This window comes from Myxocyprinus asiaticus, chromosome 44 (genome assembly GCF_019703515.2).
Source record: "Myxocyprinus asiaticus isolate MX2 ecotype Aquarium Trade chromosome 44, UBuf_Myxa_2, whole genome shotgun sequence".
NCBI classification, from domain to species: Eukaryota; Metazoa; Chordata; class Actinopteri; order Cypriniformes; family Catostomidae; genus Myxocyprinus; species Myxocyprinus asiaticus.
Genome location: NC_059387.1, coordinates 29,743,921 through 29,756,716, shown reverse-complemented (window position 1 = coordinate 29,756,716; position 12,796 = coordinate 29,743,921). Strand labels below are relative to the sequence as shown.

The following is a 12,796-nucleotide window of genomic DNA, read 5'->3' as shown; positions in this document are numbered from 1 at the left end:
GCATCACTGGCAGGTCTATACTATTGGCAGTCATGTCGTTTAGCAGTTCTGCAGTTACCTTGAAAGTTCATTCTCAGGGACTTGTTCGAAACAATGAATAAACATTTCCAATAGCTTATTTTTTCACTGTGCTGTGACCTAGAACATTAACTTGACTAAAAAAGGGACTGCGTGAATGCTAAAGTTTGGGTTGCATGTCCAATGAAACCCAATTTAATGAGGCCAAAAAATATCTACATTACAGAATCTGTTACACATACTGTATTTACATGCAGGGAGACTAGGGCTAGTTGTCACAGGGGCTATATCTCAATAACTATAAGGCTTTGAGTCAAAAGTCCAATTGCACAAATTGCTTTTTTTCAATTAAGAGGGTTTTGTATGTTGGTTTTAAACAACTAGTTCAACATTAGGATTTAATTTTGTGAATTATAACCTCCAAACTAAATTTACAGTATCATACATTTGCAGTTTGTCTTAGCTAAACAAGCAAATACAATAAAACCACAATGTAATAAATTAAGTCAAGGGTTTATGAACGTAGATTTTAATGCAAGGTTGAACTGTGTTCTCAGGACTGGAGTGTTTAATTAATGTTGGGTTGGGGCAAGTTGTCACATTTGATTTCTAATTTATAAGTTCATACAGTTGATTATTTCCTGTTAGCCAAAACGTTTTCATATTTTTCTATGTTACCTTTCAATTTTTGCTGTTTAAACATTGCTTCAAACATCATTATAATATTACTATATTTATTTAAAAATACTAAAAAGCCATTAAATACCAATATAATACATGTTATAAACATATTTTATAAGCATAAATTTTATGTGCTGGTTTACGTATGTTGTAATTGATTTTTAAAGACACTTCAAGATATTTATTCTCTTTTTTTATGTATTATCTTCTGCTTTAATTAAATTTCCTATAAACTGCAATGCAAAGATGAAAAAAGAAACTCAACTCCTTTTAAATACAGGTATACTGTGGAATTTCTTTTACTTCAGATAGTATTTTATAATTCAATAAATATATTCTCAAATCACTGTTAAAAAACAGCAGCTTCCCTTTGTGACAACATGCCCCGCTGTGTTTTCAAGTTCGACATGTCTAGCTTGTCCCATCTTATTTTGGTTTAGTTGCTTTTTGTCTGTCACTCCTGGAGAGCTTTAGATCTGTTAGATTCTTGTGGTTTGGTGTGTTATAAGACTCGATCTCTCCCTCCCTCTTTCTCTCTCCTGTCCTGCGCCGCGCTCACACACGCGCACAGAGCGTCTCACTTCTCCAGATCTGTATGTCACCCACATTTATCCAGCTGTTCCCAGCTCATCCCGTCTTTTGTGCGCAGAAGAAAGACTAAAAGCAAAGGTATCGGAGTGCTTTTATCGTCCGTCAGTGGAGTTTTTTTTTCTTTGCGCGTTCACATGGAGAGATGCTGATGGTGATGCGCTTCTGGAGAGGTGCGGATGCTGAGGCAGGGCTGTGTGTTTTGGTGAGACTTGAGTAAGCCAACATCAGCAGAAAAGAAGTTCAGAAGAAGAAGAAAAAAAGAGAAGCGGTTGGGGCCCTGGCCAAAAGTTCATTAACAAATCCAATTGGACTTTTTTTCTCATCTGTACGGGTCCCTCACCAGCAATCAAAATTTCGCCCAAAAGCAGACAGGAGGACCGGCCGGTCCTGACACGACTCGTCGGCAGGAAGCGGTTGATCGCGGCTGGGGTGCTCGGCGTGGTCATGGTCCTGGTGCTGGTAATCCTGATCCCGGTTTTGGTGAGTTCCGCCGGGACCTCCGCAGCGCACTACGAGATGCTCGGCACCTGCAGGATGGTTTGCGACACTTATGGCACAAAGTCTCCGACCAGCACGGTCTCAGCAGACACGGTCCGGGACAGCAACCTAATGCAGTCGTTACCAACTTTTATACAAGGTCCGAAAGGTGAACCGGGGCGCCCGGGGAAAGCGGGGCCGAGGGGCCCGCCTGGGGAACCGGGGCTACCTGGACCGCCTGGACCTCCCGGGGAGAGAGGAGACCCGGGCCGACCTGGATTACCGGGACAACCGGGACCGAATGTGGCCACCGGTGCCATCAGCGCGGCCACCTACAGCACCGTACCTAAAATAGCTTTTTACGCAGGGCTCAAAAAGCAACACGAGGGCTACGAGCTGCTGAAGTTTGACGATGTGGTCACGAACCTCGGGAATCATTACGACCCCACGACGGGGAAATTTACCTGCTCCATACCGGGAATTTACTTCTTTACTTACCATGTGCTCATGCGAGGAGGAGACGGAACAAGCATGTGGGCTGATCTGTGTAAGAACAACCAGGTGAGCGCGCACTCAACACACAACAACACAAATTCTGACTATTATACAATGCATCAGAAGAATGAAGAACATTTTTAAACCAAGCTCTTTCTTTCTTTCTTAAAAATTTAGGTTTTCTTCTTAGTTCAAACTGGGATTTTATCTTCTTTCTTTCTTTCTTTCTTTCTATCTATCTATCTATCTATCTATCTATCTATCTATCTATCTATCTATCTATCTATCTATCATTTCTGTGATATGTTTTGATGGATTTTTTTGTTATATAAAAATATTATATAATTTTATTTTATTAGGATATAATCATTTATCATATATAATATGTTATATATATAATATATATTATAATAATATATAATTGTAAAATATAATTTATATAGTATTATTTATCATACTATATATATATATATATATATATATATATACTAATTATTATTATTAATATCATCATCATATAACAATATAAATACATTAATTGTTGTCATAAAGTTTTATTAAAATACCAGTTAATTAATGTATGGTACAACAGGGCTAAAAGCTCCTTGGGGTAAAAGTCTCCTTTGATTTGATTTTCTCCCAAAACACAAAATAGCAACAAAAATTCCAACAGGACTTTTCTAAACACCTGTTTGTCATTACACACTGCGAAATTGACTGATCCAATCACAGTGGAGGTTCATTTGTTTATAGAATAATTGAGATGTTATGGAATGTCAAATGTGATTGAAATGAACAAGAAATAATGCATCTTTTTCTGAAGTGGTTATTTTGAATAAGCATTATCTTAATTAGTTACTCGAATTAGTCTTAAAAGTATTTGCAAAAGTTCACAAATTGTGCCCTATAACTATTGCCCTGGTCTCTAAAATATATCAATATAACCCCCCTGGGGGCCTTTTACCCCAAGTGTGGGGTAAAAGACCCCTTGCCACTTTAAAAAATACAATAAAATAAATAAATATTCAAAACAAACTTCTGTTGTTATTTCTTTTCACACAAATGATGTTGCTCTTTCAATATTCAATAAAAGTAAATGTATTTCTTGAATCTTGATACACCTTGTGACCAGAAACAAAGCTAATTTTCCTTAAGGTGTGCCTTTAGCACCGTTGTACCCTACAAACCTTTAGTAGCATTCTCAGATGTTCTGATTTGAGAAATACATTTTAAAACATTCAGCAGTGCGTTTCTACCAGATGTTCTGCTGTTGAAATTAATAATACAGCATGAGATTTTATGAAAACTGCTTTTGTCTCTAATGATATTAACTTACATTTTTTTTATTTTCCATAAAGCAATGATTTGGGTTTTGCACTAACCCAAATCAGTATGTTCAATTTAAGAAAAACGTTTGCAAGGTGAAAATGAATGATTTGATTTTTTTTCACGGCTAAATAAAAACACAAACTGTTAATAGATGCAACAGCCTCAGTGAGTTCAAGCAGTTCTCCGTGTATCATGCAACACCAGCACGACAGATACATTATGAACAGTCTCATTAAAAAGTAGACTGAAGGAAATACACTATATTAAAGAGTATTTGAGGGCATTATTCTTTCTGTGGTCCTAGAATAAAAATTCTCAGAGATATGGCCATTTTACAGTATGCATTGATTGCTTACAATTATCCCCCATGAGACCCACTCATTAATTTTGATATTTTTTGTTGTCATTGTTATGTATCATACTGGACAACTATACATGGCACTGTTTTAAGCCATGATGCATCTTAAAGACAACATTCTGCTCTTTTCTGTGATACCAAAGGTCTGGGTATCTAGGCTGCTTTGAAACAGTGTTTATTGTGAAAAGTGCTATACAAAGAAAATGACTTGGGGGTGTGGCCAATAATACAGTATATGGTATACTAATGATATAGTGTGACAATAACATAATAAACATTGTTATTTGTTTCTTATGCACAAAATGCTGTAATCTAAATCTCCAAACCTTTTTTAATTAATTTTTTTGCTGGGTCTCAGGAGATTTATCTGCTTAGACTTTTAGGTCTGTCCTATACACTTGGGTAGCATATAAAATATGCATATAAAGTATTGAAGTTTGACAGTTGGAGCTTATGACTGAATGTTTCTTTCCTCCTGCAGGTCCGTGCAAGCGCCATCGCCCAAGATGCGGATCAGAACTATGACTATGCCAGTAACAGTGCCGTTCTTCACCTGGAGCCAGGAGATGAAGTCTACATAAAACTAGATGGGGGCAAAGCCCACGGAGGCAACAACAACAAGTACAGCACCTTCTCTGGTTTTATCATATACGCCGATTAGGACACATGCACCAACTCCTCGCCTCTACAGAACGGTCTCTCCTTCTCATTCGCTATTCCTCCTCTTTTATTTTTTTTCTTCATATTTTTCCTTTGGGCCCGGGGCAAATAGACAGACCTGCTCAAACCCCCTCATCATTAGTATATAGGTGTGGGTGTGAAGGCAGAACACATTGCCCTGCAATCGAAAAATCAATAATGAACCAAATACAGCCCAGGAACAAGCACTTCATCACAAAGAGGAAAGATATACACTTGAAAATATGTAAGGAAGAATCCACAAAGAAGAATCTAAGGGAGTGACCGGAGTTCTGTGTCTTTCTATGTCTGTGGCTATCAAAGAAGCCTGTGAGATATTTTTTGATGTGTAATCTGACATAATCAACTAAATGTGCATTATAGTATACTGCGATACTCGTTATTCATTCTTACTGTTCGTTATAATCAGGCCATCTCAGTAATACTTGGCAAATCAGATGCTTAAATGAGTTTCAAGTTGCTTAAAGTTCCTAATCTGCATATCATAGAGCATTAGCTCAAATTATGTCAACGTCAGTCAGATATCAACTGTAACCTGACCAAAATGAACCTCTTGTGGTACTATTGCAAATATAAAGTGGGGTCCAAAAGTCTGAAATTACATTACAAATCTGGCCTTCAAAACCTAATTAAACCAGGAAATAAACAGAAGTTTTAGTATTCTGAAAAATGTAAAACAAAGACATTTTTATAATTTGTGTCACTGACCATGTTAACTTCGTACAGAAGGTCAGATTTCCTTGCTTCAATTAAAGCACACATGATGCTCTTTGGAACATTTTCAAATCAAGCTGGTTAACATGGATCATCAGGTTTTGCACAAACTTGTTGAGTCCATGGCAGCAAGAGTGCATGTTGTCATTTAAACACAAAGAAATTCTGAAATTCATGTTTTTCTTTAAATACTTAATATTTTCCACACAGATTGTTATGCCGATAATATAATAATAATAATAAAAATAAAAAAAAGAGAGATTTCAGACTTTTGGTCCCTTTCTCCAGATATTCGTCCCTGACTGTTTGTGAGTGCTTCTGAATTGGGAACATAAAATGAAACATTATACTTGGTGACAATGGCTTGCAGTGACATATTCGAGAATAGTTCATGCTTTCAGCCTTCTACTGCAGTATTAGTTCTGTCAAAACTCTGGAGTTTTTCTTTTTTGTGTGCTTGTATTGTAAGCTGGCATCTTTTATTGCACACAGACGTACTAGACAGAAAAGGAATATGTTTTCTCGTGATATTTAGAGCACTATGCAGAGTATGGGTGTTAATATGTAAATGTGTATCTATCTTCAGAGATTTCCAGAATGTGATTATTAATATTGCAACTTATTTTCAGTTTAAATATGGTAATAGTAGTTTATTTTTTCTGTTTCAGTGTGAAACTCTTTGGAGAGCATGAGGTGACCGCGATGTAACAGTCTCTCGCTCTCTCAATTTCAGGTTTGGGTGCAGAGGAATGTGTGTGATGGATTCATATCTGAGGATTATTTTTTTTTTTTCCTGTCTTGCTGCTGTAATTCTCATTTGCATCTCCAAACACTTCAAACAAATTTTCCATTAAATGGAAATTTGATCAGTTATGTGCATTTTCCTTATTTAGGTAGATAAACTGCAAATCTATTAATGGGTTCAATTTTTGGGTTCAAAGTTTTATTTTTTCAGAATTAGGAATAACTGGTTTATAATCTCTTATAAGCTGTCACACGAGTCAATGAAACGACATTTGCAATCGCAAACCATTTTGATTCCGCAATGTGACATATTTCTGAGTGAAACAGGAAATTCAACTTATCCATCAGGAATTGATTGGATCATGAAAAGTTTCAAAATCTAATAGAACCAATATTAAATTATTTTATTAACTATTGACAAGATTTAAGCAGTACCCTTAAACAATGTCTAAATAGAAATGTGGCTACTGGTTAACATTAGCTAATACTTAGCCTGCACAACTTAGATGATGTCAACCAAAAAGGTAGTTTCAGAGGCAGAGCAATTTATTACATTCTGATGAAAAACTACTAAGACTTAAAGTTTTTCTTTGAAATAATGTGCACCAATGAATCATCCACAATAAGATTAGGGTCAACTTTGACTTAATGTTGACTTGAGGGCCAAAAACATACTAGACGCAATTACGCAGATGCGAGTACTAAGTCAACGCAATGTCAACGCACGGTCTGGTTGAAAATGCTTAATGTGGATTCTTGTATTACTGTGGCGATAACAAACCTCAGTACTCAAGGGGGCAATATAGTTTCCTTTCATAAGTCTGTGCCATTAAACTGGATTTATTTAGGTAAATTGCTATAAATAAATTGACTTTAACTTACTTGCTCAGCCATATTCTCTTCAAACTATTGTTCCGCCATGACAGTAGATGGCTTGAAAGAGAAAACTCACTGTAGAAGTGGAGAGAGAACACTAATGTCCACTAGAGCGCCCCTTGTGGCAATGTTGAGAATGCAGTGCGTACTTGTGTTGAGTTATGAATTGCGGTTTGACACATTTTGAAACGCATCAAAGCACAAAATCAAGTGTGTGTTGCTAGAAGCATCTGCGTTGACTTACTGTACTTGCATAGAGTCTGTTCCGGCCTTAATTCAATGAGGGTTTCAAGTAGGTCTAAGTAAATCTTCAATCATTGGCTCCTGACTATGCAGAAATCCATAATGTTTTAATTAAAGGTGTTCTCTTTGTTCGTGTCATCTTGGACTTACAGTGACACCTAGTGGTGTGGATGCAGCATCATTCAAAATCAATAGTTTTCAGTTTCAAATGCCATTGTAGAAATTCACTATTCACAATCAGCCATGATTAATTCAATCCAAGAGTGAAAGTGTCCAATAACAAGAAGGTTACTAAGATTAAGCGAGTAGTATTCAGCTGGTCATGTGATTCTAACATGACTGCACCCATGAGGGTGCCCCTCCCCCATGTAGGATAAAACTGCTTTTATAAGGTTACTGATATGACTGGAGTCCTCATCTCATGTGAGTGGTCATGATTTTAAACAAATGTTTCAAAATTATAATATTTTTTTTTAGGAGTAAATCTTTTTTAATGGGAAAATAAATTACAGAGAGCACCTTTAAGGTGGACATCTGGACGAGCAATACTCTGTCTAAAGAAGTCAGAAGAAAAATCAGACCAGAACTTGCAAATTATTCTTTTTACCTAATATCACTCTAAAAAGTCAAATATTTGTTTTGTGGAGTCCAGTGAGGTTGGCAGGTTGTTTGGGCCTTATAAGATTCTTACTTACTCTCAGATTAAAATTTAGACAGGATGAACAGTGAAGGTCACAACGAGGACTCTCTGATGTTAACACTCCAGATGGAGTTCTGGCTCCCACAGCTGTGAATGAATGAAAATGAATCACTCAAGATGAATTGCATCTTTTAATAATGCCAAACAGATACTGGAGATATTACATTAAAGTAATTGTTCACCCAAAAAATGAAAATTCTCTCATTATTTACTCAACCTCATGATATCCCAAGTGTTTATGACTTTCTTTTTTCACCAGATCATATTTGAAGAAAAATAGAAAAATAGCTCAGTATGTCCTAAAAATACAAGTGAATGGCGATTTCTCTTTTGAAGCTCAAAAAATCACTGACAGTCAGCAAAAACGTCATCCATACGACACCAGCTGTTAAATTAATGTCTTCTAAAGTGACACGATCGCTTTTGGTGTGAAAAAGATAAATATTTAAGTACTTAAACTCTAAATCATGCTTCCGGTCAAGTGCGGTACGCGCATTACGTAATCGCATTGGCATTTGAAACACGCGAGAACTGAGGCATGTGCGTCACAGCCGGAAGAGCAGAAGGAGCAACGCGGTACAGAAGCTTGGTTGGTTTTGGTTTAGATCTGTATTTATCTGTTTCTTTACTCACAGTGGTGCATTTGTGTGCTTATCTTTGATGTCTCAACCGAGTGGAGAACGTGAGATTACATCGGTATGGCAACGCGAATTCGTTACATGAGAGACCACGTGAAATCAGTGCTCTCGTAAATTTGTATACAGCTGCTGACCGGAAATGGTTTATAGTTAAAAAGTACTTAAATATTGGTCTTTTTCACACCAAAAGCGATCATAATTTAACCGCTGGAGTTGTATCGATGACATTTATGCTGACTGTCTGTGATTTTTGGAGCTTCAAAAGAGAAATCTCCATTCACTTGCATTTTAAGGACCTACTGAGCTAAGATATTTTTCTATTTTTCTTCAAATGTGTCCTGGTGAAGAAAGAAGGTAATACACACCTGGGATATCATGAGGGTGAGTAAATAATAAGAGAATTTTCATTTTTGGGTGAACTACCCCTTTAATGCAGATGGATATATTTTCTCTCACTGTTTCATTTCGTACAGTATACCCCTCTCTCAGTTGATTTAAAACATAATCTTTGTCCCTTTGTGCATACATTTTTATTTCAGAGGCGAGCTGTGTGTGACTGGGCTAATCAGCGAGGGGTCAAACAGGAGTCAACTCTACGTGTAAAACATTCATGGACGTTAAAAGATCTCTGACATAAAGACAGCCTTTTATAATGAGGTCTACACACACTCTCTCTTTCTGTCTCTCTCTTTCTTGCTCTTTTCCCTCTTCTTTTCATCTTTATCTATGTTTCTGATTTGTTTTTATTGCTTTAATAGAGTTTATATTTGGGCTTGGAAGAATTTCACGAAACCTGTAAAGAATGTGTCCTGGTCATATTTCATCCCAAAGTCAACAGAAATAATAATAATAATAATAATAATAATATATACAGTATATATATATATATATATATATATATATATATATATATATATATATATATATATATATGTTAAGGTACAATGTTAAGTAGGTCCATTGTGCAGCAGATTTTAAAAGTGAATCATCCAGTCACATAAACATTTTTTTTTTTTTTTTTTTTTTTTTTGTGGTGGTGGTGGTGGTGGGGGAAATATAAAGAGAGATCTTAATCTCCTATTTATTATGACCTCCTGTGATTATTTCTCTAATCATTTTATATATCTATATAGATTTGATATATCCATAAAAGCATTCAGAAGTTACACATTTGAGAAAAATGAGTTAGACCTGACATTTTTCCCAATTATCAGATTTCATGCCCTCCTCTGTTTCACAGGTCACAGGGTTACTTGTTCTGAATATGATTCCAGGGCTCAAAGGATTTGTACAGGGTCATTTACTCATCCATTTGAGACCGAACTCTTGAAAGCCAAGGCTAGCAACGACACAGGCACATTTTTCTCTTTTGGTGATGGTGACTAAACAAAATCTATTTTGTGCCCCTGAACGGATGTCATTCATCACCAAGAACCCTGTCCAAGATGCCACCTGTTCAGCCGACACTCTCTGTCCATTCTCAGAGGTGACCACGACTGACACATCACTCAACATCAGTCACCTTCACAGACACTATCGTCCTCAGGACCAGAAAACACAAAGAGATTTCAAAACACATTTTCATCTTTTAATTAGACATGCAGGGTGGCAAAACGGGTCTTAAAACGTTAACTGCAAATTCTTGACAATGAATGTGGTCTGATGGAAAAGTCGTCGGCTCCCCTGACAGCTTTTTATTAATTCAATACTTCCTTCGCTAATTCGATTGGTTTTATTGAACAGATGAGCACTGATCGGTGTAGCTGACAATGAACAAATAATCACAAGGTTTTGTAATACTGAACATCTTCCCCTCCTTCATAGCCCTCAAATCTCATTTGCGTTTCTACACATTTAAACTTGGCAGGTCACGATATGTTATGAGAGTTGGGAACCCTTGGTGTTTGGCATCAATGATGTCAAACTTGCAGCAATTTTACAGTATGCAACTTTAAGACAACTTGGAATATAGCATACAAGTCACTTTTATGGGGTTTTTATTATTTTATTTTTTTTAAATATATACTGTACAGTATATACTGTACATTCGCTTTACAGTTTCATTGTATGGAAAAGAGCAGTGTGAACATACTTGGGTGTGAACATCTCTTTTTGTGTTCCACAGAATATAGAAAGCCAAACAAGTTTGGAACGGCATGCGGGTGAGTAAAAAATTATTTTTAATTTTCATATCTGGGCAAACTACTTGATAGGAGGCAGCCAGGGTATAAGAAGCATTTATGGTGCCTGTTTTCACACAAATGCCCCAACAGGTGAACCAGTGTAAAAAAGCTCTTGATATGATTTTATGGCCCACGTCTTTACAAAATCACCATCGACACTTTATGAGCTAATTATGCAAATGCTAAATTAAATTGCCACTCTCAAAAAGGTCATCCTGAGTGAAACGTAAGACTGGGTCGCTCAGATCATATGGTGCTCTGTATTAGTTTCTCTGAGCAAACACTGTCAGATCTTCAGCTGCAAAATGCCAGACATAAACCACATTGACAGAGCAATGTAATTTTGTTTGTTTCAAAAAAAACAACAGGTTTGTCTGAAGCTGTTAGACACACTCATGGGGTAATGCTGAAATAGTTTGACTGGATCTTAAGGAATCTTTAAAGCAGTGTGCATGTGTGTCCTTAGTTTCCAGCAATGCTTCTGTGAGTTTAAATTCACTCTTCTGTGTCCCACAACCGGTGTGTTGACCCAGAAAACCCTCACCCTACTTCCATTTACTTGTCGTTTGTCTTTTCTAGTTGTCTGTATGTGAATGTGTGTATAAGAGACACAGAATCTGGTATAGGTTAAAAATAGCCCTGCCTGAATTATTCGTTGGTGAGAAGGGAAAGGATTAGTTTATGTTTTGAGTAGGGCGGTCAATTGATTAATAAATGGGATCAAATTTATTATGATATATCAGTTAATTAAATGAATTGCAAATAATCACATATTTCAAATTAGGCTAAGAAAAGCCCTGGAATGAAGATAATTCAAAGACATAACATTATTGTGGCAGCTGAAAGCATTGAACAGACATCATAAAAATGGCTTTCACTGGGATTGTTTCGTACAGTCTGACAAGCAACAATCGTAAAGGACTGTAAAGAGCAAAAAATCATATAGTGTGCACCTGGCTTTAGATGCTGTTCACATATGTAATATATACAAGACAGATGCCTCTGTCTGTTTTGTTGTGTTTCGCTGTTTTCGATGTCTTGCATTTCCATGAGTGCTGCCTCTTTAAGAAGCCATGTCAAGGTAAATGTAGTGTCTCAAACAGGGCTGTTTCTAACTATAAGTGGTATAAGCGGGTGGTTCCAGGTAGGATTTCGCTTAGGGCCCCCATTTGCTCAGAAATGGTCCTGGTCTCAAATATTCAGCTGCCTTTGAATGCAAGAATGCATCTGTGTGAAAGGACCTTTAGTGGCCGTTCTGTCCGAACAACTTCTTGCATTAAAAAAGCTAGACGTAGCGCAACAAATAAAATAGAATGCAGGTGCCTCAAGATGCGTTTTTAAAAGCTGAAGTCCTTTTAAATTGACAAGTCTAAAAAATGCAGCACTATTACGTGAAAGGTGAGAAGGATATATCTGCAGGTGTAACGGTAGCAAGCTTTTAAGTGATAGCTGTGCAGTGTGTAAACCTCACTCTCCTGGCCTTAAGAGACACACTAGTGAATGAGGCTAGAAGCCATGGCTTTCATAGCCACCTTGCTAGTGCATCTGACTCCAATGCTGGGGATCCCAGTTCGAATCCTGCTCAGGGTGTGTCGAGGATGACTGGTGACACTGGTGCCATGATCTGGTTGGGAGTGATGTTTAAGGGGTGGGTGTAACAGTAGCCAGCAAGTACGTGAGAGCTGTGCAGTGTGTAAACCTCACTCACCTGGCCTTAAGAGACACACTAGCGACTGAGACTAGAAGCCATGGCTTTTATACCCTCCTTGCTAGCACATCCGACTCTGATGCCGGGGATCGCCGGTTTGAATCCCGCTCAGGCAGGTCGAGTAGGACCGGTGACAAAAAGGGGTGGGAGCTCCAAACTGCCAGCAAGATATAGAGAGCCCCTAACCTAACACTTTACCTAGCCCTAACTGTGTGTGAAAGTGACACCCCCTTTTGGAGTTGGCATAACTTCCTTTTGGAGTAACCTCACTTCCCTCTAGAGTAACCCAGCGCTGTTTTGGATATTCCACCCCCATTTGGAGATCTGAGAGGCCTGCAGCAA

The 12,796-nt window shown here is 37.4% G+C and overlaps 1 protein-coding gene across 1 annotated transcript; it reads left to right on the top strand.

Moving 5' to 3' along the window:
* The first annotated feature begins 1,504 nt into the window (after positions 1-1,504).
* Positions 1,505-6,196, top strand: LOC127434393 (complement C1q-like protein 3). The gene is made up of 2 exons (XM_051687098.1): positions 1,505-2,328; positions 4,431-6,196. The coding sequence occupies exons 1-2, from the start codon at positions 1,735-1,737 to the stop codon at positions 4,608-4,610; spliced, it is 774 nt and encodes a 257-aa protein (XP_051543058.1). The 5' UTR covers positions 1,505-1,734; the 3' UTR covers positions 4,611-6,196.
* The last annotated feature ends 6,600 nt before the right edge of the window (positions 6,197-12,796 follow it).

Bases quoted from the DNA above. Each gene is read 5' to 3' on its own strand.
- LOC127434393 (XM_051687098.1), top strand. From the start codon at position 1,735: ATGGTCCTGGTGCTGGTAATCCTGATCCCGGTTTTGGTGAGTTCCGCC. The intron at 2,329-4,430 runs GTGAGCGCGCAC...TTCCTCCTGCAG, and splicing joins ATCTGTGTAAGAACAACCAG to GTCCGTGCAAGCGCCATCGC.